Raw genomic sequence first — 22132 nt, forward strand, 5'->3', positions numbered from 1 at the left:
TAAAACATCACCATGGCCTCTTCCACTACTCCCAGGGTTCTTCAACATCCTCCGCCCCGTTCCCCCCGGGACTGAGCAACCTTCGCCCAGCACGCTGTCATTACAACCACTCCCATCCACGCTTGCCTTGTACCTAGTACCTTCTTGCTGGCTACGCACGCCCTCGCTGTTTGCTCGGCTTCTTTTCACCGCTATAGTGCGCCCTTGCCCCTCCGACCAAGCCCCTCCTTTCGGCCTTCTCTGGTGTTGTGCGCGACTTGCCCGTCTGCGGTGCTGCCACTCTTCGCAGTCACATTTCTGACCGCCATCATGGCTGCCACCCAGCAGCTTCCCATGCAGTCCCGCACCGGTCGCGTGAACCAACGTAAGTGCGCCCACGAGACCTCTCAATTACGCTCCAGAAGGCAGCCGTTGCGCTGGAAACGTGTGCGGGATCGCCGTTTGCAGTGACATTGTGCTAATTTCCGTTCAGGGTACGGTTCTCAGGGTGAGCGACTAGTCGCGGGCGTCGTTCCGCTCTCCACCGACAAATACTACGTGCTCCTCATTCAGTCCACACGACGTGGCGGCTGGGTTCTTCCCAAGGGCGGCTGGGAGACCGACGAAGCCACTGCCCAAGATGCCGCCAAACGTGAGGCCTGGGAAGAGGCCGGCATCATCTGCAAAATCAGTTACGATCTTGGCATGATCCCTGAGAAACGGAGAGCCGACCAGCTCACAGCCACCGCCCCCAAGGCCTCATACCACTTCTTTGAGGCCGTCGTCGAGAAGCAGGAAGCACAGTGGCCCGAGATGCACAAGCGGTCGAGGCAGTGGTTCACGTACACCCAGGCACGCGAGGCTCTGGCGCCAAGACCTGAGCTGCTTGATGCACTCGACAGGTGTACCATGCACCGGTAGACCGTGCCTCGGTGCTTGCAAGCGTAGCAATGGACGTTCTGCGCGCAGGCGCCAAGTGAGGAGTACTGGAGCATACCCCATTCGGATCTCGGAGTCCCTTCTTGTCTTGTAATACCACACAGCGGGTGTCGGAAAAAGCTACGGAGGTAGCGGCTTAGACTTTGGTCTGATCTCATTCGCAATCGGCGTTGTGGTTGCTCTTTCATTGGTAGAGAGATGCATGTGCGGCTCTAATGCACATGAGCATTTCGGGCTACTGTGGCTCGCCTCAATCTATTTTGGCCAATGCCAGTCACGCTCCCATATCAGCATCCTGAACTTGACCACACTCTAGAAATAACACGATCACGTGACCCTCTATGGTTCTCGTCAGCTCTAGTACCACGACGAGGCTGTCGAGCTTTCGTCTGCTTCAGAATCACTTCTGGACCGTGACTTCGGGTTTGTGCCTGGGTCTTACTCTATGCCTTTGGAAACAATCGCAGCATCTTCTCCGGATACTGCGCTTTGTACATCACCGCGTAAGTGAACCGATTTTGCTTACGATCGATGCTATAAGTGTACAGTCAGCGGTCGGCCCCGTTTTGTATGCGTACCTCAGCACTGCTGAAGATTGGGATCACTACATTGACGGTCACAACCATCCGTCCGATGGCCTGAAGATCGAACATGTGCCACGTTGCCTCTTCCTCATTACCGTTGCATACCATGCATGCGCCTGGATGCACGCAGCAAAGCGATGTGCAATAGAAGAATTAAGGCATCTATGCTATCTTGCGCCGTCTTAGTTGGGTGGTTCGTACGAAACATACAAGAAGCCTGGGTACAGACTACTCCAGGAGACATCACAATCCTCCAACAGCAGTACATCCGGGTCTTCCAGGGCGAGCAGGCACTCAAGCGAGGCGACGACTTTTGGACGGTGAGGTGCGCTCTGGTGGAAAATGTGCACAGAACGTCATGGCTGGAAGTCTGCCGTTAATGGTAAAACAGGGGTTAACTGCGAGTGTTAGAAGTTGCGCGGAGGCTACCACTGGAAGTTGCTAAGTACATATTGATCGTCATTCACACGCATGAGTGGCAGGAAATGCTTCCATTCCAAATTCCCGCCCCATCTACACGACACCTGCATTACTCAAATCGAGCTGAAGCTCTTCCGCCTGGTGACTGCCAGTGCCCTGTCGTTGTTTGGTCGGTTTTCCCACCGGTCTTTCCATTACTTCGATCGCTCGGCGTCAATCAGCCTGTGTTCGCGGAAATCTAATTCATCGTCATTGATGCAACTGAGTGTTAGTTTTTCATCTTTAAAGAATACGGAGCATTTTCTACATCATACCGTCGGCGATACATCTCAGTATGTACGAATCGAACGATGCTGGTGGTTGCTCACGGCCCAGGCCAGCCTCATACTACAGCTCGCGAACCGTCATCAATACTGCCGCCCTCTCCTGTCCCTTCTGCCCCTTCTGACGCCGCCCTCCCACAGCACGCACCCTCGCAGCTTACGGGAAGGGCACCCATGCTGTTGGCAACCTAAAGAACGCATATGGAGAGCGGGGCGCTTGGATTTATGCCTGCTGCAACGAGTGCAACAAGACCCCACGACTGAAGGAACGAGAGTGCGCGCGAGTAGCCCCAGAATATCTGCAGCAGTAGAGATGCGCAAACTGTGATGGGGAGTTCAGGCGGCAAGAAGTGGAGCGTGCCGCCCGCCTTAATACAGAGGAGGGTAGCTGCAGAGCGGCGATTTCGGTTTGCAGAAGCTGATCGGAAATGATCGGAATGCCCTGTGAAGAAGTGCCCGAAGTGCAAGGTACCAACGCAAAAGACGTATGGATGTGATCGTATGATTTGCCCGTGTGGTACGCATTAGTGTTTAGCATGTGGTGAGAAAGATCAAGGGCTCGCGAGATCTATGACCATACGCGCAAGGTACATGGAGGTATTGTGGTGGAGAAACATGGCGACGAAGCTGAGTGGTCATCGGAGTCGGGCCATGTGACTAAGGGATCCAAGGTGTAACGTTAAGGAGTGCTGCGATGTCTAATCGGAACAACAAGTACACAACAACCAACAAAAATACAAAAAAAACATTCCCTCATACTGGATACTCCTCTACAGTATGTATGAGGGCGGAGGCGAACTTGGGCATGGATTTGATGAGGACTAGTAACAGGATACCTAGTCTCGCATGAAGTTCGATGAATGTTAAACCTGCGTTGCATATTGCTATCTGGCAAGGTCTATTTGCGCCTAACATACTGCCAGTTGGGCCGCATGACCCAGCAATAAGCGTGATGCGCCCTGGATAATCATTCGTCCACCTACACTGCGCCTTCGGCCTAATCACAAGGCCCCACAATTCTAGCCTACTTGTGCGTGATTGTAGGCATACGAGTTCTGCGACAGAACGCCCACTTCCCACTTGCACGTCTACTTATGATCTCCAACCATCCCCGTTTGTCTCCACCATTAGCTTACGTTCTCAACTCGGTCCGTCTGTTCTAGGCAAGGAGGTGTAAAGACTTCAACCACTGTAGGTCTGTGGGGGCCAAAAGTTGTCGTTCGTGAGGCTGATACGTCCGGAAGCGGTCTATCACGCCGTAAAGAACAACTCATGTTTTGAGAATTTTTGTGATCGCATCAGTGGTTCCAGATCCGCTTTGTATAGCAGGGCAATGCGAAAACTACTTGAAAGCGAGGGGTTTCATTGACTGCTTTTCCGGCAGAAACGTTGTGTGAAGTCTGTTTCGAGGCCACTGAAGTTGCGAGAAGGTTCGGGTGGCGACATGTGCGAACATAACTCTGGTGTCTAAGACTCTGTCAACGTGAGGCATTGGCGACATGTGCATGCAACCGATTTACCGAGCATACTGAGTCCCGCCGGATTCGTGCTGCTTGCTCCAGAGCTTGACCTTCGTAGGTGTAGGTGATGCGGAGCAGGTCGTAGATTGTCAGGCGGGTTGTCGACATCGTGTAAGCGCAAGCTTGAGATTCAGAAATTGGAGAAGACGAGTCTGCTTTGGATTGAATGAGCAAGACGGGCCTGCTATACAGTATTAAGGCCACCTTTGCGTGTGCAACGGTAATCAGAAATCCTCGCGATGTCGTTGGTCGGTGTGAGGGCCTAGCTAGATAGGGCGGCTTACGCAAAGTCTCAAGCAACACACATATATATGCAGCCACAACACCTCGCGAACAACGGTCGCTTTATACCCCTCGGCATTTCTCACATGCAGCTTCAGTCAATCCAGACGCTAAAGTGGAATGGAAGGAGTCGCATTTAAGCAATGCATGTGCGATCGGAGGTGGCGACACGGGAAGGCCGATGCAGGGGCGTACGCGGCTTGCAGAGGGTATTTGTGGGTTCTGCCTTGGAGGAGCCGCGATGTCCGCTGTGTCAAGGTGGAGATATCGGGGTCGGTGATGGAGTGTTTCGAGATGTGACGCTGTTGCCTGGAGAGTTGTGAGAACATCCAGGGTCGACGTTATGGCGTTCTCCGGAGATGTGCTGACGGCCGAGCAGAAGTCCGGATGCGAAGCCGAACCTCGAAATCAGCGAGGAACGACAGGGCCAAGACATCAACATTCGTGCAGCTGCTTCCAACTTCCTCTATACCCCACCTGTGCTGTCCAGCCTTGACAGCACAAATCTATGCAGTCTATTACCTACGTGACGCTGGGCATCTACTCAGCACTTGGGACCTGATCATGTACCCTCCTCAGCAGAGGCACCCTTTCCGCATCGACGACACGGTCATCGTCGCTCTCGGGGTCTGTGTAGAGCATCTTGGACCATTCGCCCTTCGCAACCTTGTGGACCCGCCATGTTCTCGTTTCACCAGCTTGCTTGAAGAACTCCTGATTGTCATCAAAGCTCCTGCCGCCAGTCTCAGGGAGATAGAGGTAGGTCCACAGACCGGCGACGGCGTTCGTTCCGGCAAATACCAGGAATATGAAGTAGGATAGCTTGTTGAACATGACGGGTGTTAAGAAGGTGATGCCGAAGTTCGCAATCCCCCATATAATGACGGATATGGCAGTTCCCTTGGCTCTCGCCGTGGTGGGGAAGATTTCCGTTGGTATCAGCCAGACGGTAGTAAGCCAACCGATTCCGAAAGCACCTGGATAGTATTAGCTGCTGAGTCACAAAAATGGTGTTTTCCTCACCTGTCGCGACGAATAGCGTGATAGAGCCGAGAATACCTGGCACAATGACTGGAACGTCGATCTTTGACGAGTTTTCTGAAAGACCGCCGAAGACGGTCAGAATGAGGAAAGAGGTTGCAAGTACCACAGAGCCCTGGATGAGCAACTTGCGGCGACCAAGCGCGTCGATAAGAAGCCAGGCGAATGTCATTAAGAAGAAGTATGAGGTATAGTTGCCAAGTGTGATGTACTCTGAAGTACGAGTGTCGAAACCAAGAAGCTACACAGGGGTCAGCCACTATCACGTTATGAACCCGTGTAAGAGCTTACCTGAAAGATTTGAGGACCATAGACAGAGACAGCTCCGTATCCAGTGAGAGCTTGATTGATCTGGCCCATGATGGTGACCATGGTCGGGTGAAACTGCGGATGGTAGGGATTAAGCATGTCGAAGTAACCTACGCTGTCGCCCTGTTCCTTCTCGTGCGCCTCCACCAAGTCATCGAACTGTTGCTTGCCCTCGTCGCCATATATCTGCTCCAAGGCATTCTTGGCCTCGTCTTGCTTGTCATTGAAGATTAACCATCTTGGACTTTCTGGCAGCGTCCCGACCAGTGCCATGAGCACAACGGGGTACACCTGCATCACCACGATGGGAATTCTCCAGGCCCACTGGTTTGCTGTGCCCAGAGCTACAGTAACACCTAAGTTGATACCAAACGCCATGACCAGACCGAAGATGTTGGACTGGAACTCTTGTGCCAATGCCTTCCCTCTGGCATCGTCGGCAGACAACTCGGACGAGTACGTTGGAATCACAGCGTCGATGCCGCCAACTCCAAGGCCCATGATGATCCTGCCCGCTAACATGACCCACAGTGCCGTCTGCTGAAATTTAAAGCCGGCGATGAACATGATTGCATTGCCCAGACTGGCCGAAGCTAAACTGAAGAAGATACTCTTCTTACGTCCAAGCTTGTCCGCCAACCAGGAGAAGAACACAGCTCCGACAGCAGTACCGAGATAGTACACAGCGACTACAACACCGACGATTGGCGACTCTTCTTCGATGCCCATAGTAGACAGGTAATCTTTGTTCGTGTTGATGAGTGACATCATACCCTGGGTTGTTTAGCAATGTAACATATACAGAGGAACGAAGCTTTAGAGACCTGATCGTAACCATACAGCGCAATTGCTGTTGCAGAGAACGCAACAACGTGCGTCTGCTTGTCATTCCATGCAGAGCGCGCATGGTCAACGATGAAAGACATGTTGGCGGTTCAGGTTGTCAGGTGCAAGTTGCATAGGCACAGGTGAAGTTGTAGTAGGTCTGAAGTTGCCGCGTCAAAACTACGGGGCCATGGCAGGTGCGCAGATAAAGACGTTGCTTGTCTTCCCGCGGTCTTGAAAAGCTAGGTCAAACGATGGATACTTGCGGGACATGATGACGATACGCGCAGTGCGCCTTCCTTAATGCGGGTTGGTGTACGCTGCGGCAGGAAGGCCCCACCACGTTCACTGCTGCAGATCGTCCCTGACATCGATCTAGATCGACAGCCTCATCACTCAACGCCACCGCACGAAATCTGCGCGACTTTAAGATCCTCCTGAGTTCGTTGAAGCGCCTCCATTATTACGGGTTTACATGATCGTGCTTTTGATGCAGTTGAAACAAGTCTCATCAGTGGTCTTGATCCCAGGATAACAAACACAATTGTAATCAAGTTCTTCCTTCCATAGGAAACAATCCAACCTTTACTTGGGTTGCACTTGGTACCAAAATCGCTTGTTTATTCTCCGCATCAGTCGGCGCAAATGGACAATACTGAAAGGTTGCATGCCTATACCCAAAGTCAGAAAAGTGATGCACCTGCTCAGGCCCTAGCGGCAGTGCATCAGCAAACGGTGCACTGGCGCATGCGGCATCCTCCCATCGCTCCTAGTAGAATCCACCATCTTCGTCCAGGAAGCGAAAGATATCCAGGTACTGCGGTGAGCGGAAGAAGTCCATATCCGCAATCTCGAAATTTGACCAGAAACGGCGCATATTCCACGATTTGCCGTTCGCATTGCGGTAACATAGTATGTAACGCGTCAAGAGTTCGTTCGCACCTAGCGCGTCATCCCCGCGAACACCAATTCACCCATACTGCTCTATTTAGAAGGGTGCTGGGCATACTACAGACTAGGTGTTTTGCTACAACAATAAGAAATGGGCTCATAGGATGATCACAGAGGTGCCTACAGGTTGTCCGCCTGCTTAGATAGTGTGGGGTGTTATATGGCTAGATGTACGCAGCAGACCTTAGAGGAGTCCTCTCATCATTATGGAGAGGGATCTAGATGCTCCCTGTGGTGGCTACAGCAGCTAAAGTTACATCAGAACACTCAAGGCAGGCCTAATACCTCACTATTAAGAGTCTTAGATTTCTATGCAGGATAATGCGCATATACCCACATTAAACGCCGTGCGTACCTTCCTTGCTAAGCATAACATTACTACTCTTAACTGGCCAGCGTACTCCCTAGGCCTCAACCCAATTGAGCCGCTACAGTGGTGCCTTCAAAGGGTGATGTATAAGCTATATCCCTAGTTCAAAAACTATATTATATCAGAAGAGCACTGGGGCGAGTTTTGTGACGCGTTGAGAGAGTGCTAGCGCCCCGTCATGAACAGTCTCATTGTAACGACGCAGGCAAGAAGAGAGATATCCGGAACAGGTGTGAATCCGCTACTAGGCATATGGGAGTGCTGGGATGATAAGAACACCAGGATATATATTCTCTACACCTATAGGTCTTGTACGAAAGAATACAGAAAAACTACTCTACAATGCTACAGTTCCTGGCTCCTTATATAGGGAGGTTCGGAGGCAGTTCGGTGCGACCTCATGCTATGCGACAAGGGCCATGGTCATGAGTCGCTGGACCGTACCCTAGTGGTATCGGGTCATTGTTGGCAGCGCGTTGTTACACTAATACTCAAACTCATCCAGAGTATGCCATCACACCTTACTGCCTGCCAGGCGCGCAAAAGGCTGGCAAACGAAGTACTAGTATATAAAAATTACAACCTTAGATTTTGGAGCGTTTTCACTGTTTGTAGCTATCTCAATTGCCTCATAAAATGTAGGTGCTGATGTGGTGACAACGCCGAGGTTCGCTTAGGCGGACGAACTTTTGACCTAGTACTGTATCTAAATGGCCAGGTTATATAAGATGCGGCTATCATCGAAGTCCAGAGCGATATTGTGAGATAACGCTTGTTTGCTTTGTGTGCAGAGACCTTTTGGAATAGCGAAGCTGTCGTTCGACCGTTCTCCCAATGCGCAGTGGTGTATCCGTATGTCTTGTTGTGCTTGGCTATCTCAACGAAAGGGTCGTAAGTGATTGAACAGGTGAAGTCTACGTCAGGCTCAAAGCGCCAATATCACTTGTAAGGCTGCAGGGCGGAATGGTCGTGGAAAAAGCTGGAAGTTAGCTTCAGCTAGCAGTCAATATGCTGCACTAACTATTACGTACCGTCTATATCGGAGTTGCGTGTAAGTATCATCAGGGTCGCGTTGGCTCGAGGAGCGGTAGTGAGAACGGGTTCCTGACAGCCGTCGAGGTCTACTGCAGGACGTACGATCGTAAAGCTGCGAATGTGGAAGACAAGCTCAAGAAGTAAGAAGAATATCAGAAGAGATGAGATCTTCCATTATCTCGTTGCGAAATATCTGAGGCGATACAGCGGGCTCGCAGTACGCGTAGGACGCTGGACGAAGGCGAGGGAAAGGCATGACAGATGCCAGAAACAGCTTCTCCACAATATAGAAGGACATGATGGACAGATAGAGTGAAGACATGCAGAAGATTAGTAGACAACAAGAAGTGGATGCAGCTTGGCAGTCCGCCTTGCCGATGAAAGCTTGGAACTTTGTGCACTTGTCGTCCACCAGAACACTAGAGTAAGGTAGATCCCTACAGGCGCTGCAGCTGCAGAGCACGCGTTGACGTGCAGCTGAAGCCATTTCGCACGATTGGAACAGATTGAATCATGTCTGGGATGTAGCGATGGTGGCGAGGAAAGAGAGTTTTAGGTGACACAAATTTCCAGGTGTAGACGGTGGTAGCACTGACAAATAGTTCAAGATGCTGAATCAATAACGTTTTTGTAGGTGCACGCCATGAAGCTCGTGTCGAGGTGCTGCTGTGCGAATCCTATGTGGTGCACGAAGCAAGCCGAGTGCCTCGAAGGCTGTTGTAAGCACTTGTGAGCAGCAAGAGCAAGTGGATGTAATGCCACGTGAGGCTTGTACAACGAAGGGGGCGCATTTATCTGCAGAACATTCTGAAATAGGATAAGACAATGTTACATCGGTCGATCTCATGCTCATCGATGAGAAAAAGTAATGAACATCAAGGGCAGAGGACAGGTGGTACGATGGCAGAATAAAGATACTCCGCAAAGACTGAGTACTCGACTTGGGTATGCCCACAGATACTCCAAACAGAACGCATCTAAACGCCAACTGCCGTGAGGCACCGAATCTCGATATCATTCCTAGAGTTTTCCGAGCCGCGGGGCTTCCTCTCTTATAGATGTAGTATGTGAATGTTCGCTGCGTGATATGATGTCGTGAGTCGTGGATCGAGAATTGCCTGGGCGTGCAACTATGCTAGAAACGGCGGTCCAGATAGTCAACGCGTGATTTGAAGCCCTTGACTATCTCACCGATGCGGCGTACTTTATCAAACTCGACTTGAAGCTCGTCAATCTCGCGAAGTATAGATCGAAAGCGGGCGATTTCAGCGTCAGCCATCTGCATTGCGTTGCCTGCACGGTCATATTGGATCTGGGTCGCCGTCTGGGTCTGCTGGGTAAGCTGCAGTGCTATCAGCATTCATAGGTCCGAGTTGTTCGCGAGAGACGCGCTGTCGGCTTACGTATTGCCATCGTTGCTGTATCGAGTACATCAAACGATCAAAGTGGGCGCCGAGCGCCTGTAAACTGGTGGGATCCAGGAGTAATCGCCCTTGACTGGATGCTCTCGAAGCGGCGCGGGAAGAACTACTGCCCTGTTGCGATGCGGCAGTTGCAATTTGTTCCTGGAGAAACCGCTGCTCTGAGGAGTTGAGCCCCAGGTCAGAGACCCGAACGGTGGACATGTGCACATTATCTTAAGGACATTGTCGGGACGCTCCTCAGCCCACAAGCAGCTAGCAAGCGTCGCACGCTGTGGGTTTGTCGTACGTTACAGCACCCGCAAAAGGAAGCCTCAGGCGTCGTGATGGCAGGAAGAGGGGAGCGCCATGGTAGGCGAGGCGCCAAGGGCAACAACCAAAGCGTGCTGGTGCAGCCGCCGCAAGAAGCAACCAGCCATCATTTCCATCACACACACCACAATCACTACCCGCAGCCCTAAAGAATTTCAAGCGCGTTGATTCGCGGTCACTGTTTGCCCATGCACCCATCTGCGCAACATTCCTCGGTACAGCGCGTGGAGATGCACAGGTGCCAGTCGAAAGGAACGCTGAAATCCACAGCCCCTTGCTTCAGTACAGATGTCCGTCACTGTATCAGTGAGGTCGTACAGACATGACGGCGCAACCCACATATGCGTCTTCTGTTGTTTTCCCGTTTGTCGGAGACCAGGATCTTTACTTTTGCCGCGAGAGTGGGCAGATCCCGCGCCCGCCATCTTGCACGGAGTCGCATGGAGGGGTCAATCCCACAACGAGAAGGTGATGTCGGCAGATGAAATGGACCGTCGTGATGCTGACTCGACAGAACACACCCTCACTACACCGACTGATTGGCAGCTCCTGTGGCGGCCTTGCCTCTCAGGTACCGGAGCATTCCCTTCCGTGGATGGGAATAGGGCAAGCTACCGCGCGGGCTAGCAACATAGTATGCTCGATGCCAATTAGGAGAGGTAAAAGTCCTGGAAGAATGACGATATAATAACTACAGCCGCGTGTTGTGTCATTGAACGTGAATGCGTCCTTATAAAGTAGAACTGCATCCATATTCTTTCTTCTTCGTCCACAATTTGGCCAAACACTGGAGATCGCCCAGAAGTCACTATGATGTTAACGAAACCTCTGTTGGCATTCGCAGCGTTTGTAGCGACTGTAGGTGCCGTGATCTTACAGAACGGCCAGGTTCGAGAGACCCATTTTCTGGATACGAAAGTCGACAGCATTAGCGGCGGATGGAACTCAACAGCCTGGAGCACATATGGAGCCAATGCGTCTGAGCTCTCATACAAAGGACGATGGGACAGCCAACATATCTCCTGGTGGGCTGCACCCGGCCTCAAGTTCGCCTTCGAAGGCGAGGATATGGCCATCACCTTCGGTCAATACACTTCGAATGGCGTCCTTGTGGCATATCGAGTCGGAGGCTTGGACTGGCAGTTCACAAATATTACCACTAACGCGACTCACCATTTGGTGACTGCATCAATCCCAGGCCTGAACCTTACGCAATCCGATCAGCGCCCACTCACCTTCGAGATGAGGGTCACAAATTGGGGCTATGGAGTTCAAGTCTCTACCATTCATCTATCTGCCGGCTCGAGACTCATCAAGATTCCCAGCTTCTCCAGATCGATCGAATTCATAGGTGACTCCCTCACCTCTGGCTACTCCGCAACATACGAGGCCTTCAGCAGCTTCGGCTACATGATTGGCGCAGGATTAGGCGACGTTGAGTTCAGCGTCACCGCTCATCCAGGCATCTGTCTACACGACGCAGACTGCTGGGGCAACCCCCGAGGGCAAGAACACCAGTGGTTTGAGACCTACGACACCAACGGTCGCGCACAGGAGATTCATGGCAACAACACCGAACCGTGGGACTTTTCTGCGCATCAGCCTGCGGATATTGTTCTCATCAACCTCGGTACCAACGACAACAACACCGCAAACAACGTGACGAACGAAGAGTACTACAGCTCTTATATCTCATTCATCTCCAAAGTCCACAACGTTTGGCCACACGCGCAGATTATCATCATGTCGCTCTGGAATGGGTTCGGTCAGCGCGGCAACACGTACTACGAGGTCGGTGCGTTCAAGGATGAGATCTACAATGTGTACAAGCACTACGAGAATGAGGGTTACGTACATTACTTCAACAGCACTGGAATCCTACAACACAATGACATTGGACCGCAGTACCACCCGACCGACGTTGGGCATATCAAGATCGCTAGTCATGTTCTGCAGTACATCAGAATCAAGTTTGGATGGGAATTCGCAGCGACGGGCCCGGAGGTGCAGCATGAGACGTTGTACTGGAACAACGAGGTGAGGTATTGATGTAGTAAGCTGAACATGTCACCTGGACATCGAGTCCTGAGCAAGAGGTTGGTGGAAGAAGGAGTCTAGTATTCGCTGCCCCACCATCAAGTCATTACATACAAAAGTAGTGAAAAGGGTATATGCACCGGTCCAACCGAATCGCTATGCACAAAGTCTAAGAAACGAGCCATGTGGCTTCCGCACTCTATAGCGCATAGTTCTCCGCATGCAAGAATATCTCATCTCTATTAGGATCATTCCATACACTTCTCTGCAAATTTGCGACCGTTTCGCTGACACTAACGCGCATGCTCGGTGGCCCGCAGATGAAGACGCACGTTCGCCGACCAAAGTTGCGTGAGAGTCCCTTCAACAAGAATGGTATGTCGGGGCGTCCGTACTCCGTGCTCCAGCCATCTTTCTTCTTGACAGCTGCGGGCAGGAAAGCAAAGCGCATCAGGTTCTTCTGGAATTCGGTTGGCGTGGAGGGGAAGCCGAAGTCGAACCCCTGGACATTCGAGGAGCCACTGAGATCGTAAACGTTGGGGTTAATGGCGCCAGAGCCGGATTTGATGGCTTGCGAGATATCAAGGGAGAGGTTGCGGTCTGTTCGTCGCGAAGCAATCGGATGAGGGGCCGGGGAGATTGTGTCGTCATTTGTGGACCGGCCAGAGTGGCTGCTCTGATAGCTCGGCCGCGGGGGTGCCAGGTGCTTCACATGTGACTGTGGGAGTGACATGATATGGTCTTCGTTTTCACGGCGAAGTTCGCTCTCTTTCTCAGGGTCGCCTTGAGCCACGTCGCGGATCAAGGCAGAGTGGCGCTTCGAGGAGATTCCTGATATTCCGGACAGACGGTTGTCGGCGATGTTGTTGAAAGCGTCGTTGACCTTGTCGTGGAAGAACATCGAGACAGGGCGGGTTGGCGTTTTCGCACTGACGAGTCCGCCTCCTACAATGCGCTTTGCTGCTGTGATGTAAAACTGGCACTCTACAGTCTCCGGTGGCGCAAACTCTCGGCAGATGCGCAGCTCTTCTTTGAACCATTCCAGTGTCTCGGGGCGCTTTAATGCCCAAACAACATGAATCTTGCGCGTCACAGCTTTGCCATCGCGCATCTTCTTGATGAGGCAGAGTAACTGCGAGATGATCGCGGTGATGCCGCTGCCACCGGCAATGAGTACAACATCGTCAAAGGCTTCGATACGTCGCTGCATGCCTCCGTAAGGCCCGTCCACGAAAGTACGGTATGTATGCCAGGGTCCATGTGTCAATGCGCTCTCTACAACCTTCTTGGTAAATCCACCGAAGGGTCTGAAGACAAGGACCATGTCTCTGTAGCCCTCGCCATACTCTGATGGGAAATCGTCATCGCACAGCGATGCGATGGTGAAGGGATGGTTCTCAAACACTGAAATACCAGGCATTCGTATGTAAACGTACTGCCCCGGTCTCCATTTCGTCTGGGTTGGGATCGTGATCTTGACAGCATTCTCTGGCATGAGGGTAACCGCAGCTTCATCACCAATAAGCCATGATAGCCGAAAAGAGTTGGTCCAATTGAGGTAGAAAAGCCGCATGAAATAGGATAACAGCCATATGCCGAGCGTTGAGAAAAGGTAGTGCCAGGAGGACAGATAGTTATTGCAGTGCCAGAACATCATGCCAAGGAAGACGATAGCGACTGGTACGTGGAGAGCGACGAAAAGCTCATACATTCGATGGCGGAGTGGGGCAATAGAGTGCGTGCAAAGGAAGCACAGAGGGACAAGAGCGGCGATACCTGTCAAGTATCAGCCGGTGGAATGCAGATGAACAGAAATGAGAGATCACATACCGGTACCATATGCGTAAAAGCCATCCTGCTGGAAGAAGCTTTCGAAGACTCTTCGCGCACCCTTATCCCAAATTGGATTGACGTAAAAGGGTACAGTGTGCAGGATACTGAGCACAAGACACAAGTACGCCGCCCATCTGTGCAAGACGTTCAGCCTCTCATGGCTGATACCGGTGACCAATGTGATGAGGTTAGCCTTCATAGAAAGCGCAATGATCCACGGTAGCAAGGCAACTGCCATCATGCCAGACCGGATGGCAAGTGGAGGCGATCCATAGGCGATGCTCTTCCAGAACAGTGGCTGGGGCAGACAGCTGTAGAGCAACCCTACTGCAAACGCAAGGAATACAATAACGACAACGCTCAAAGAGGGAAACACAAGCGGTCGCCAGCCTTTACGGATGTTGATCTGTCGAATTGGTCGGTAGAAAACGAATCGGAATAGGGCCACTAGGTTGTTGATTGGCACCACTGACGAAACACTCGACTGCGTCTTTGGCCCGCTTGGCAATGCACCTTCTCGAGGAAAGAACTTCATAGTAGACTTGTCAGTATGGAGAACCGACATCTCGTAGTCTGTGTCGGGGGAGGAGGCTGCTGAGGATTGTAGTACCTCTTCTTGGTGTAATGCGGTCCGGATCTTGTCCGTGAACAGGTGGTAGTATCGCATCAGCGCAGCGACGACGAGCAGTGGTATACAGAAGTAGACATATGCCAGAGCATATTTGCCACTCTCGTTCCAGGGATCCACTGTATTGGCTTCGACAAGTCCTGCTGGACTTGAGCTGTTGTGTGGTATATTCAATCGTCGTACAAGGGATAAGACGACCTCTGCGATATCGTGTTGCGCACGTGTGGCTGAGGTACCGAAATGTGCCAAATCCACACTTGCGGCATCTGATATCACCGGCATCTTGGTGGTAGAAATCGTATATGTGGGAGCTCGAAGCTCGTGGAATCTGCTGCCAGCAGATGCTGGATCACAGAATTGATTTGAACAGATCCAGTAGGCGATGAGGTTGGGACAGTGATTGCTTATAGAATATCCGGAAACTCGTTTCTACATGGGTACGATTGTGGAGTAGCGTCCGTTGTGTCCATGTGGTGTGAAGGCGCGGTAGAGCGAACCAGATTTGGTGTATTGTGTAACCGAATGATGCTTAGGCGGCGTCGGTGTTGCGATGCGACAACCCAACTCTTCATATGTGTACCAGCAAGATGCTCCTTTGCAGTGGGGATTGCAGAAGCAGGGAAACCAAAAGACATTTTCCGACAACAGCCTCCAGATAACGTATGTGATCAGCGGCCTTATGTGATGCTTATGCTCCGTGCTGGAGTGGAGAAAGTGTCACACGCAGGGTTCAGGGCATCCGCATAGTGGCAGCAAATGGCGAATCTTACTCAACCGCTCGTGGTAGCTCGCGCTATTGGGCCAAGGTGTGATAGCGATGTCGAACAGGGGCATCCAAAGAGGAACCGACATTGTGAAGCACTATCACGTTCCCGGAGCGCACTGGCGATTATATCTCAAATACTGCATGGACGGTATGCACCCTATGTGATGGATGCTGTGACTGGTTGGAAAATCTGAACTCTGCCAATATGGCGAGAACGGACGCCAGGGCAGTACTACCGTAGGCGAATCTTCTGAGCGGAATCAGCGGATGGCGTTCTCGATTGCAGCGGGACGTCGACTCGACCCGTTCCCGATCGTTGCAACATGCGCTGTCGACGCAAGGGGAGGTCACTTTGAGAAGTAGTGCAACGGCAGTGCTCGTCCAAATTGCCATTTTGTTCCACGTTGCATCTGAGCCTCCTCGTCACCTCAAAGCTGGGAAGACTCTGCTCACGATTCTTGTCCATGTTGAGGGCGGTGTGGGCGAGAATGCGACACTGAGACAGATCAGCCACCTCGTGAGCGTGTAGTCGAATCACAGCCATTGAAAGCATGTCGAGCTTGGGCTGCTCAGGACCGCACTGCGGAGCCCCCAAATGGGCCGGCTCCGGTTCGCATGACTTGCTCACAGGCGAATTGGAGAACTGGAATCGCAGTGCAATGACTGGAGGAGTGCAGGGCAAAAGTGATGTGGAGCGGGGTGAGTGGTTGATGATCGTCTTCTAAGCGCCCACTGTCTCGATTAAGCCTAGACTCAAAATCAAGCTTTGATTGACCCGTAATGTGCGGTGGTTGGTCGCAAGGCTTCCATCAACCTGTGCTTTTGCAATTCGGATTCATCGTCCGGCTGTACTGTGTGGAAGGATTTGACTTTGGGCATCGTGATAAGCTTCGGATAGGCGGTCCATGCTTACTTCGGGCCGTACACGGCTAGATATGAAGCGTTACGGCACAGCAGGATAGCAGGTGCAACACAGATGCGATTTGGCTCGGGATAGTACAGCAGGCTGCAAGATCATAATCCAAGACTCACAACCTGATCAAAAGGCGTCATCTTGTATTTGTTCAGACTTCCAATGCTCTAAGAGGTCCCAGAAAACAAGCACTTAATTTGTAACACGCTCAACCCAGTTGATTTCACGCTTGTTCGAATGACTTCAAAGCAGCATCAAATCCATCACACCGTAACGAAGAGGTCATCGCAACACCAAGCCACTGGGGTCTTCATCTGAAGTCCCTCCATGATATCACCATACAAACAACCCACCAAGTGGTACCTTGGCTGCCCAGCGACCTCCCTTGAGGCCAAGAGGTAAGGAGTTCCCTCTAAGCGCCAGCCCTACAGCATCGAGCCCACGACACATACATCGTAAAGCGGTCCAGGGCCCTGGATCAGGCACGGTCTGGCTTCTGGACTGTTACGCGCTCGAGCGTGTGCAATCTGGACCGCGTGGCTGCAACTCTAATTGAACGTGCCGGTGTGCTAGAAGTGCAGACTACAGTGTTATGGGGTAGGAGGGTGTATTGGAATGGGCGAGTCGAGCAGTTGGGTAATGTGTACCTGGAGGTGAAGGCGATACAAGGGTGGTGGCGTTGTAGATGTACTTGGCTAGTGTTACGAGACATTCGTGGAGTTCACAGGTACTTAGTCAATCTGTGCACAGTAAGCCACTGATAGCTGATGGGCGCGAGTGGACTTAGCGGTGTCTGTTTCGTCCATGGCCTGCAAACTGATGTTGTATGTGAAGGGAACCCCCAACTTCGAGGATTCCGTGCTGCACGCGCCAGAAGTCCAGCGATGGAGGGTTGTCGCAGTGTAGAGGCAATGCACTAAGCAGAGCATCTTCTACGCCCGCGTATTCGTCCTGCCCATGGCCCAGCTTGCACTAATGTTGCGCCCGGTTTTCCAATAAGCAACACAGAGGGAACTGCCATGTTTCGGATGGCCGACTCAAATCTCAATCAAAGACCCGTGCAGAAAGCGCATCTCAACGTTGAAATCCCAGGTTGACTGAACTTGTTGGATTGCGTCTATGCTGACCAGCGCCTATGGATATCCTCCCCCCAAACGTGAGCCAGCAATGGGATAAACAGAATGCAAATGCGAAAGTGGTCCCCCTCCAGAAATAGTATGGTCTTCGTCGATTAAAATAATATGAAGTCCGGCCAGACGTGCTAATCGTTGCCGTGGCGCGCGTCTGGGGAGTGTCGGACTGGGAGATGCTGGCTATCTAGACCTTGACGCTGGCGCGCGAGTGCGCCGAGTGTGGTCGTTCTGAAGAAGTCAGCACTGCATTCCAGGCACATGTTGCGGTTAGCGTACCCGGGATGTCCATTGTTTGTGGATGCCTTGCCGCCAGCGGACTGTTGGCAGGAGCCGTGTCCTTGTTGGGGAAGACACCTGAGATGGGGCTGCGGCGCTGGCTGTCCTTGGGCTTTGGCGGTGAGTCGCCAGTGGCCTGGCTCAGGCGCTCTTCGGCCTCTCGTAGCCGCCTCTGCAGCGCCTCGAGCTCCTGTGCTTGTGTGTTGACGGCTTGCTTCCTGGTAAGCGGTCAGCTGAAGCTACTTGGGACGAAACGTGCAGACTACTGACTTCTCGTGCACGGTCTTATCCAGTGTGTCGAGGCTGCTGTCGAGGTTGAAGAGCGCGTCGAGCTCACTCATGAAGTTGCGGGCAACGGTGCTGCATCTGTTAGCAGAAGCGGGCGTCATGCTAGCGGGTGATCATACGACTGAGGGCGGTTGTTTGGTTTCCAGCCCGCGTCAGGGTCCTGCACGGCGGTCTGGTTCTGCATGGTGAGACGTGGGGAAGGGCGAGCTTGGGTGGATTGGGAGTGAGGCGGACGGGCGGCGTCGATGATGCTGTGAATGTGGCCGTGGATGATGCGGGGGTGGAGAGGAGCAATGGGCGCAGTTGGGGGGTTAAGAAGAGAGCTGGTTATATGGACGCGTACGGGGATGTTTCAGAGGTTGTGGCGGCGCAATGGGGCATGAAGAGGGCGTGGCGATGGAGCATGAAGAGGGCGTCCTTTGGTCGAAATTGATGGCTTCCTGTGATTAATCTGCGGATAGGGGGTCGGCCATAGCTCGACGCTGATCCCTAGTGGAGCAATCGGGCACACGAGGTTTGGGGGCAGCAGCCACCGTTGAAGCGACATGAGCCCCAACGGCTGCGGCTGCTGCAAGTTCGATCGTGAGGAATGGAGACGGACGAGGCTCCCCCAGCAGGCCCAGTGACGCTCGACGATGATGCGCCGACCTAACGAAGCGTCCCAGGGTGGCCTTCCCGCTTTGCGCGTTCTGGACGCGTCTTGCCGATTGGGCGCCTGCACCTCTAACTAGCGGCCGCTGATGGCATGCACGCAGCTGCTTTGCGCCGCAACGACAACTTTTCATCACCACCCGCGCTCCACGCCATCGCTATCCCCTCGCTCACGTGACGCGTCCATCTGCCCGCAACCCTGCGATGCCCGCCTGCCCCTCGTGAGCCCGCACTCACCGTATCTCGCCGCCCTGGCTCCCATCCCGCCGCAGCAGGTCCGCCCACCGCGCGCTGCAGACCTACCCCGGGGCATGACAGTTAGCGTCTCCGCCTACACAACCCTCGAATCACTCCTCATCTTCCAGAGCCTTAAGAGCTATGGCGTGACACCAAGCGCCTTCAGCAAGACGTCAGAGCTGCTGAAGGCCAACCCAGAGGTCACAGCGCACAAGTTCTTCCAGGCCGGCCGTCTGAGCCCCGATGCCCTGCGCAGTTTCTACCTGGAGCGCCTGAGGAGGGAGATTGAACTGGAACAGAGCGGCGACGGTGATGCCCAGAGCAGCGAGAACCCCAGGAAGAGGAAGGCTACCGGGCCCACGTTGCCCACCGTGCAGGAGTCGCTGAAGTATGAGTACCTCATGCCCAAGCTGCTAGAAAAGCTGTACTGGACATGGCGCACTGCAATTGTCAATCAGGTCAGGGCCGACGAGGATACTTTGGACAGGCTGCAGCGCGAGATCACAGGTATCGAGCGCGGGGAGTGGGATGAACAGCTGCGGGAACGTGTGAATACGAAGGCGTCTTCGCGCAGTCCAAGCATGACCAAAAAATCCCCCCGTGTTGCGCACAGCCCGTTGCCACAAGCTGTTGCTCAGAATGGAGCAAGACGACCAGATGGAGCGCAACAAACACCGCAGCAAGGCCAGGCTGCAGCCGGCGTGCTCAAGACGTCACCAAGGAAGAAGAAGGATCAGCGACCAGTGGCTAGCGCTTCACAACCCATCGCTGCTTCACCGGGGCCACATCCAATCCAAACCCCTCCGCCGCACTTCCAGCAGCCTCCTCCTCCAAACGCAGCATGCAACGGTCCTCCTTACCCTCATATTTCGCCGTTTCCTCCAGCTCAGCAGCCACTCCAGCCCAGCCCACAGCAAGGCCATGCTCGGCCACATGCTCAGTCGCCTGCGCCAGGGCCACCGGGGCAATACCAGCAGCCTATACAACCCTACGGACCGAATGGAGCACCGCAGTATGCTGCTCCTGGAGGACCTCAGCAGTTTCCTCCAAACCAGCGCTTCCCTCAACAAGGGCCACACTCACCAAGCGTGCACACGTCACAGCAGAAGAACAATTACTTCCCACATCCTGCGCCGCCAGCCCATCCTCCTCCACCACAAGCTGGGTTCATGCTACCGCCTTTTCAGGTCTCACCGCAGAATCCTACCCATGTGCACCATCCTCCAGCCTCAACACCGTACCCACAGGTCTCGACACCCACCATCAAACGGCCTGCGCCACAGCAGCATCACCAAACTCCCGGCTCCCATAGGCCTGGTGCGCCGCCAATGCACCCGGGGGTGATACAAGCACGACAGTCGTTCTCAACACCTTTGAGCAATCGATCACATAGCGCTACGAGCACGCCACAATCAGCGAAGTCACGGTGGAAACAGCAACAACCTGGCACACCCGGCGGTTTGCCTGGAACGCCTCGTCCTGTGCCGGAGGCTATCGACGATTACGTCCCACCAAGCGCTACCAAACAAAGCCCAGCGAAGCCCAAATTTGGCCGGAAGTCTAGAGGGAGAGGCAAAGCGAAAGACAAGGACGTGGATGAGAAGGCTCTGCCCGATACAGAGACCCAGCCCGAGACACTTCTCCCAACGAGCTCGTTGGAGGTGCCTGCATCTGACTCAGGGACTCGACAGGGGCGATCGCGGCGCAAAGCACCTGCAAAGCGTGGAAGACCCGGTAGTGTCGCCTCTTCACGAGCAGGCGGCTCAGTACGAGACCGTAGTAGGAGTCGGTCTATCCTCTCTCACACCGACACAATCGCCGACACAGACTCTCAGACTGGCCACCGCATCAAGACCGAGCGTCGAGGTTCCTTAGACGATGGACTGGATGAAGAAGTAACCAACAGTCCCTCGCAGATGACCACACGTCGACGAGCTGCCGCGCCCACAACAGCACCATCCTCAACACGACGAAAGCGCAACGCCCGGCAAGCCTCTCTCGCAGAGTCCGAAGACACTCCCGGCACTCCCAGCCCGAACCGCACCATCATTGCCTACCGAAACTTCCACCGTACGTGCCAGGTTATTCTCGACGACATCACCTCTCACAAACACGGCTCCATGTTCGCCACTGCCGTCAAGACTAGAGGTTATCACGACATCATTAAGCGCCCCACAGACCTCTCCACCATCAAGAAAGCTCTCGCCAACGGTGCCAAGTATGTCAACGCCATGGCTTTGGACACACCCGTTGGCAGTCCAGGCAGTGCCGGCGCGACAATCGAGCTCCCTGCCAGCAGTGATGTTGTACCGCCCAAGGCAATCGTCAACCCTGCGCAACTGGAAAAGGAGCTTATGCGCATGTTCGTAAATGCTATGATGTTCAATCCGGGTGAAGAAGGCGTAGTGACAGATGCGAGAGAGATGTTCGAGAGTGTGCAAAGGAGCGTGAGTAATTGGCGCAATGTGCATGGGAGGGGGAGTGGGAGGGAACAGGGAGAGGGGACGCCAGCCGAGGAGGAAGAGGGCGGGAGTAGTAAGCGGAGGAAAGTGTGAGATTATGTCACCGGTATCTGAGATGAATGGAACTGAATACGTGATACATACGCAACCACAGGTGGCAACCTGAATGGCTCCAGCACCTAGACCGGTCACAAAAGTTGTGTGAAAGTAGACAATGTTGCCTACAGCTGGTTATAGAGGAATGTCACAAAGACCTGTACAAGCGTGCAGTCAGTCAAGCCCGTTGATGCTACTGATTAACGACGGCATGCAGAATCCCATCTATCAGGCACCCCGGGCGGCGTTCTCATGGATAGTCCTGGTTTGTCCCGTGTATCTTTGCTTGTTGCAGGAGACAGGTCAGCCTGCGAGCACCACGCACAGGAAAGAGCAAGGCCTCCAAATATGGACGCCAGCGTTCGACGTATGTGGCCGGTCTGTGTAGATGGTCCGCTTATCTGACAGCGTCAAAAGACCGCTTGACGGCTTGAGTGAGCCACCTCATATGCAATGCCCGGGAAGATACGAAGCTGGAGGCATGAAGCTAAAATGCTATTC

At 53.2% G+C, this 22132-nt stretch overlaps 8 protein-coding genes across 8 annotated transcripts; 4 read left to right on the forward strand and 4 right to left on the reverse strand.

Moving 5' to 3' along the window:
- Positions 1–179: 179 nt before the first annotated feature.
- Positions 180–1080, forward strand: M421DRAFT_135075 (nudix/MutT family protein). The gene is made up of 2 exons (XM_033587413.1): positions 180–364; positions 473–1080. Exons 1-2 carry the CDS (start codon positions 310–312, stop codon positions 898–900), a joined length of 483 nt encoding a protein of 160 aa, XP_033449498.1. The 5' UTR covers positions 180–309; the 3' UTR covers positions 901–1080.
- On the forward strand, positions 1081–1831 carry M421DRAFT_135076 (uncharacterized protein). Its single transcript, XM_033587414.1, has one exon. It carries the CDS (start codon positions 1260–1262, stop codon positions 1686–1688), a length of 429 nt encoding a protein of 142 aa, XP_033449499.1. The 5' UTR covers positions 1081–1259; the 3' UTR covers positions 1689–1831.
- Positions 1832–4587: 2756 nt separating this feature from the next.
- On the reverse strand, positions 4588–6323 carry M421DRAFT_60861 (general substrate transporter; the record flags this gene model as incomplete). Its single annotated transcript, XM_033595827.1, has 4 exons — positions 4588–5024; positions 5071–5329; positions 5380–6171; positions 6222–6323. 4 exons carry the CDS (start codon positions 6321–6323, stop codon positions 4588–4590), a joined length of 1590 nt encoding a protein of 529 aa, XP_033449500.1.
- A 3390-nt stretch (positions 6324–9713) lies between these two features.
- On the reverse strand, positions 9714–10203 carry M421DRAFT_91746 (uncharacterized protein; the record flags this gene model as incomplete). Its single annotated transcript, XM_033597973.1, has 2 exons — positions 9714–9920; positions 9982–10203. The coding sequence occupies 2 exons, from the start codon at positions 10201–10203 to the stop codon at positions 9714–9716; spliced, it is 429 nt and encodes a 142-aa protein (XP_033449501.1).
- A 957-nt stretch (positions 10204–11160) lies between these two features.
- Positions 11161–12360, forward strand: M421DRAFT_32272 (SGNH hydrolase; the record flags this gene model as incomplete). Its single annotated transcript, XM_033589311.1, has 1 exon — positions 11161–12360. A coding segment is annotated over one exon (1200 nt), but the record flags the coding sequence as incomplete, so codon positions are not given.
- A 187-nt stretch (positions 12361–12547) lies between these two features.
- M421DRAFT_61047 (uncharacterized protein) lies at positions 12548–15091 on the reverse strand (the record flags this gene model as incomplete). The annotated part of the gene is made up of 2 exons (XM_033595839.1): positions 12548–14124; positions 14179–15091. The coding sequence occupies 2 exons, from the start codon at positions 15089–15091 to the stop codon at positions 12548–12550; spliced, it is 2490 nt and encodes an 829-aa protein (XP_033449503.1).
- A 2353-nt stretch (positions 15092–17444) lies between these two features.
- M421DRAFT_419777 (uncharacterized protein) lies at positions 17445–18804 on the reverse strand. Its single transcript, XM_033592243.1, has 4 exons — positions 18305–18804; positions 18168–18257; positions 17898–18115; positions 17445–17849 (listed from the first exon to the last, which is right to left on the reverse strand). The coding sequence occupies exons 1-4, from the start codon at positions 18367–18369 to the stop codon at positions 17806–17808; spliced, it is 417 nt and encodes a 138-aa protein (XP_033449504.1). The 5' UTR covers positions 18370–18804; the 3' UTR covers positions 17445–17805.
- Positions 18805–18895: 91 nt separating this feature from the next.
- M421DRAFT_419778 (uncharacterized protein) lies at positions 18896–21865 on the forward strand. Its single transcript, XM_033592244.1, has one exon. The coding sequence runs from the start codon at positions 18926–18928 to the stop codon at positions 21626–21628; it is 2703 nt and encodes a 900-aa protein (XP_033449505.1). The 5' UTR covers positions 18896–18925; the 3' UTR covers positions 21629–21865.
- Positions 21866–22132: the final 267 nt, after the last annotated feature.

The sequence above is a fragment of the Didymella exigua genome, assembly GCF_010094145.1.
Source record: "Didymella exigua CBS 183.55 unplaced genomic scaffold M421scaffold_11, whole genome shotgun sequence".
NCBI lineage: Eukaryota > Fungi > Ascomycota > Dothideomycetes > Pleosporales > Didymellaceae > Didymella > Didymella exigua.

Excerpts from the sequence above, each read along its gene's own strand:
- M421DRAFT_135076 (XM_033587414.1), top strand. The coding sequence starts at position 1,260 with ATGGTTCTCGTCAGCTCTAGTACCACGACGAGGCTGTCGAGCTTTCGT.
- M421DRAFT_419778 (XM_033592244.1), top strand. The coding sequence starts at position 18,926 with ATGGCATGCACGCAGCTGCTTTGCGCCGCAACGACAACTTTTCATCAC.
- M421DRAFT_419777 (XM_033592243.1), bottom strand. The coding sequence starts at position 18,369 with ATGCAGAACCAGACCGCCGTGCAGGACCCTGACGCGGGCTGGAAACCA. Across the intron at positions 18,116-18,167 it reads GATAAGACCGTGCACGAGAA|GAAGCAAGCCGTCAACACAC; the intron begins GTCAGTAGTCTG and ends ACCGCTTACCAG. Across the intron at positions 17,850-17,897 it reads ACAAACAATGGACATCCCGG|AACGACCACACTCGGCGCAC; the intron begins GTACGCTAACCG and ends TGACTTCTTCAG.
- M421DRAFT_135075 (XM_033587413.1), top strand. The coding sequence starts at position 310 with ATGGCTGCCACCCAGCAGCTTCCCATGCAGTCCCGCACCGGTCGCGTG. Across the intron at positions 365-472 it reads CACCGGTCGCGTGAACCAAC|GGTACGGTTCTCAGGGTGAG; the intron begins GTAAGTGCGCCC and ends ATTTCCGTTCAG.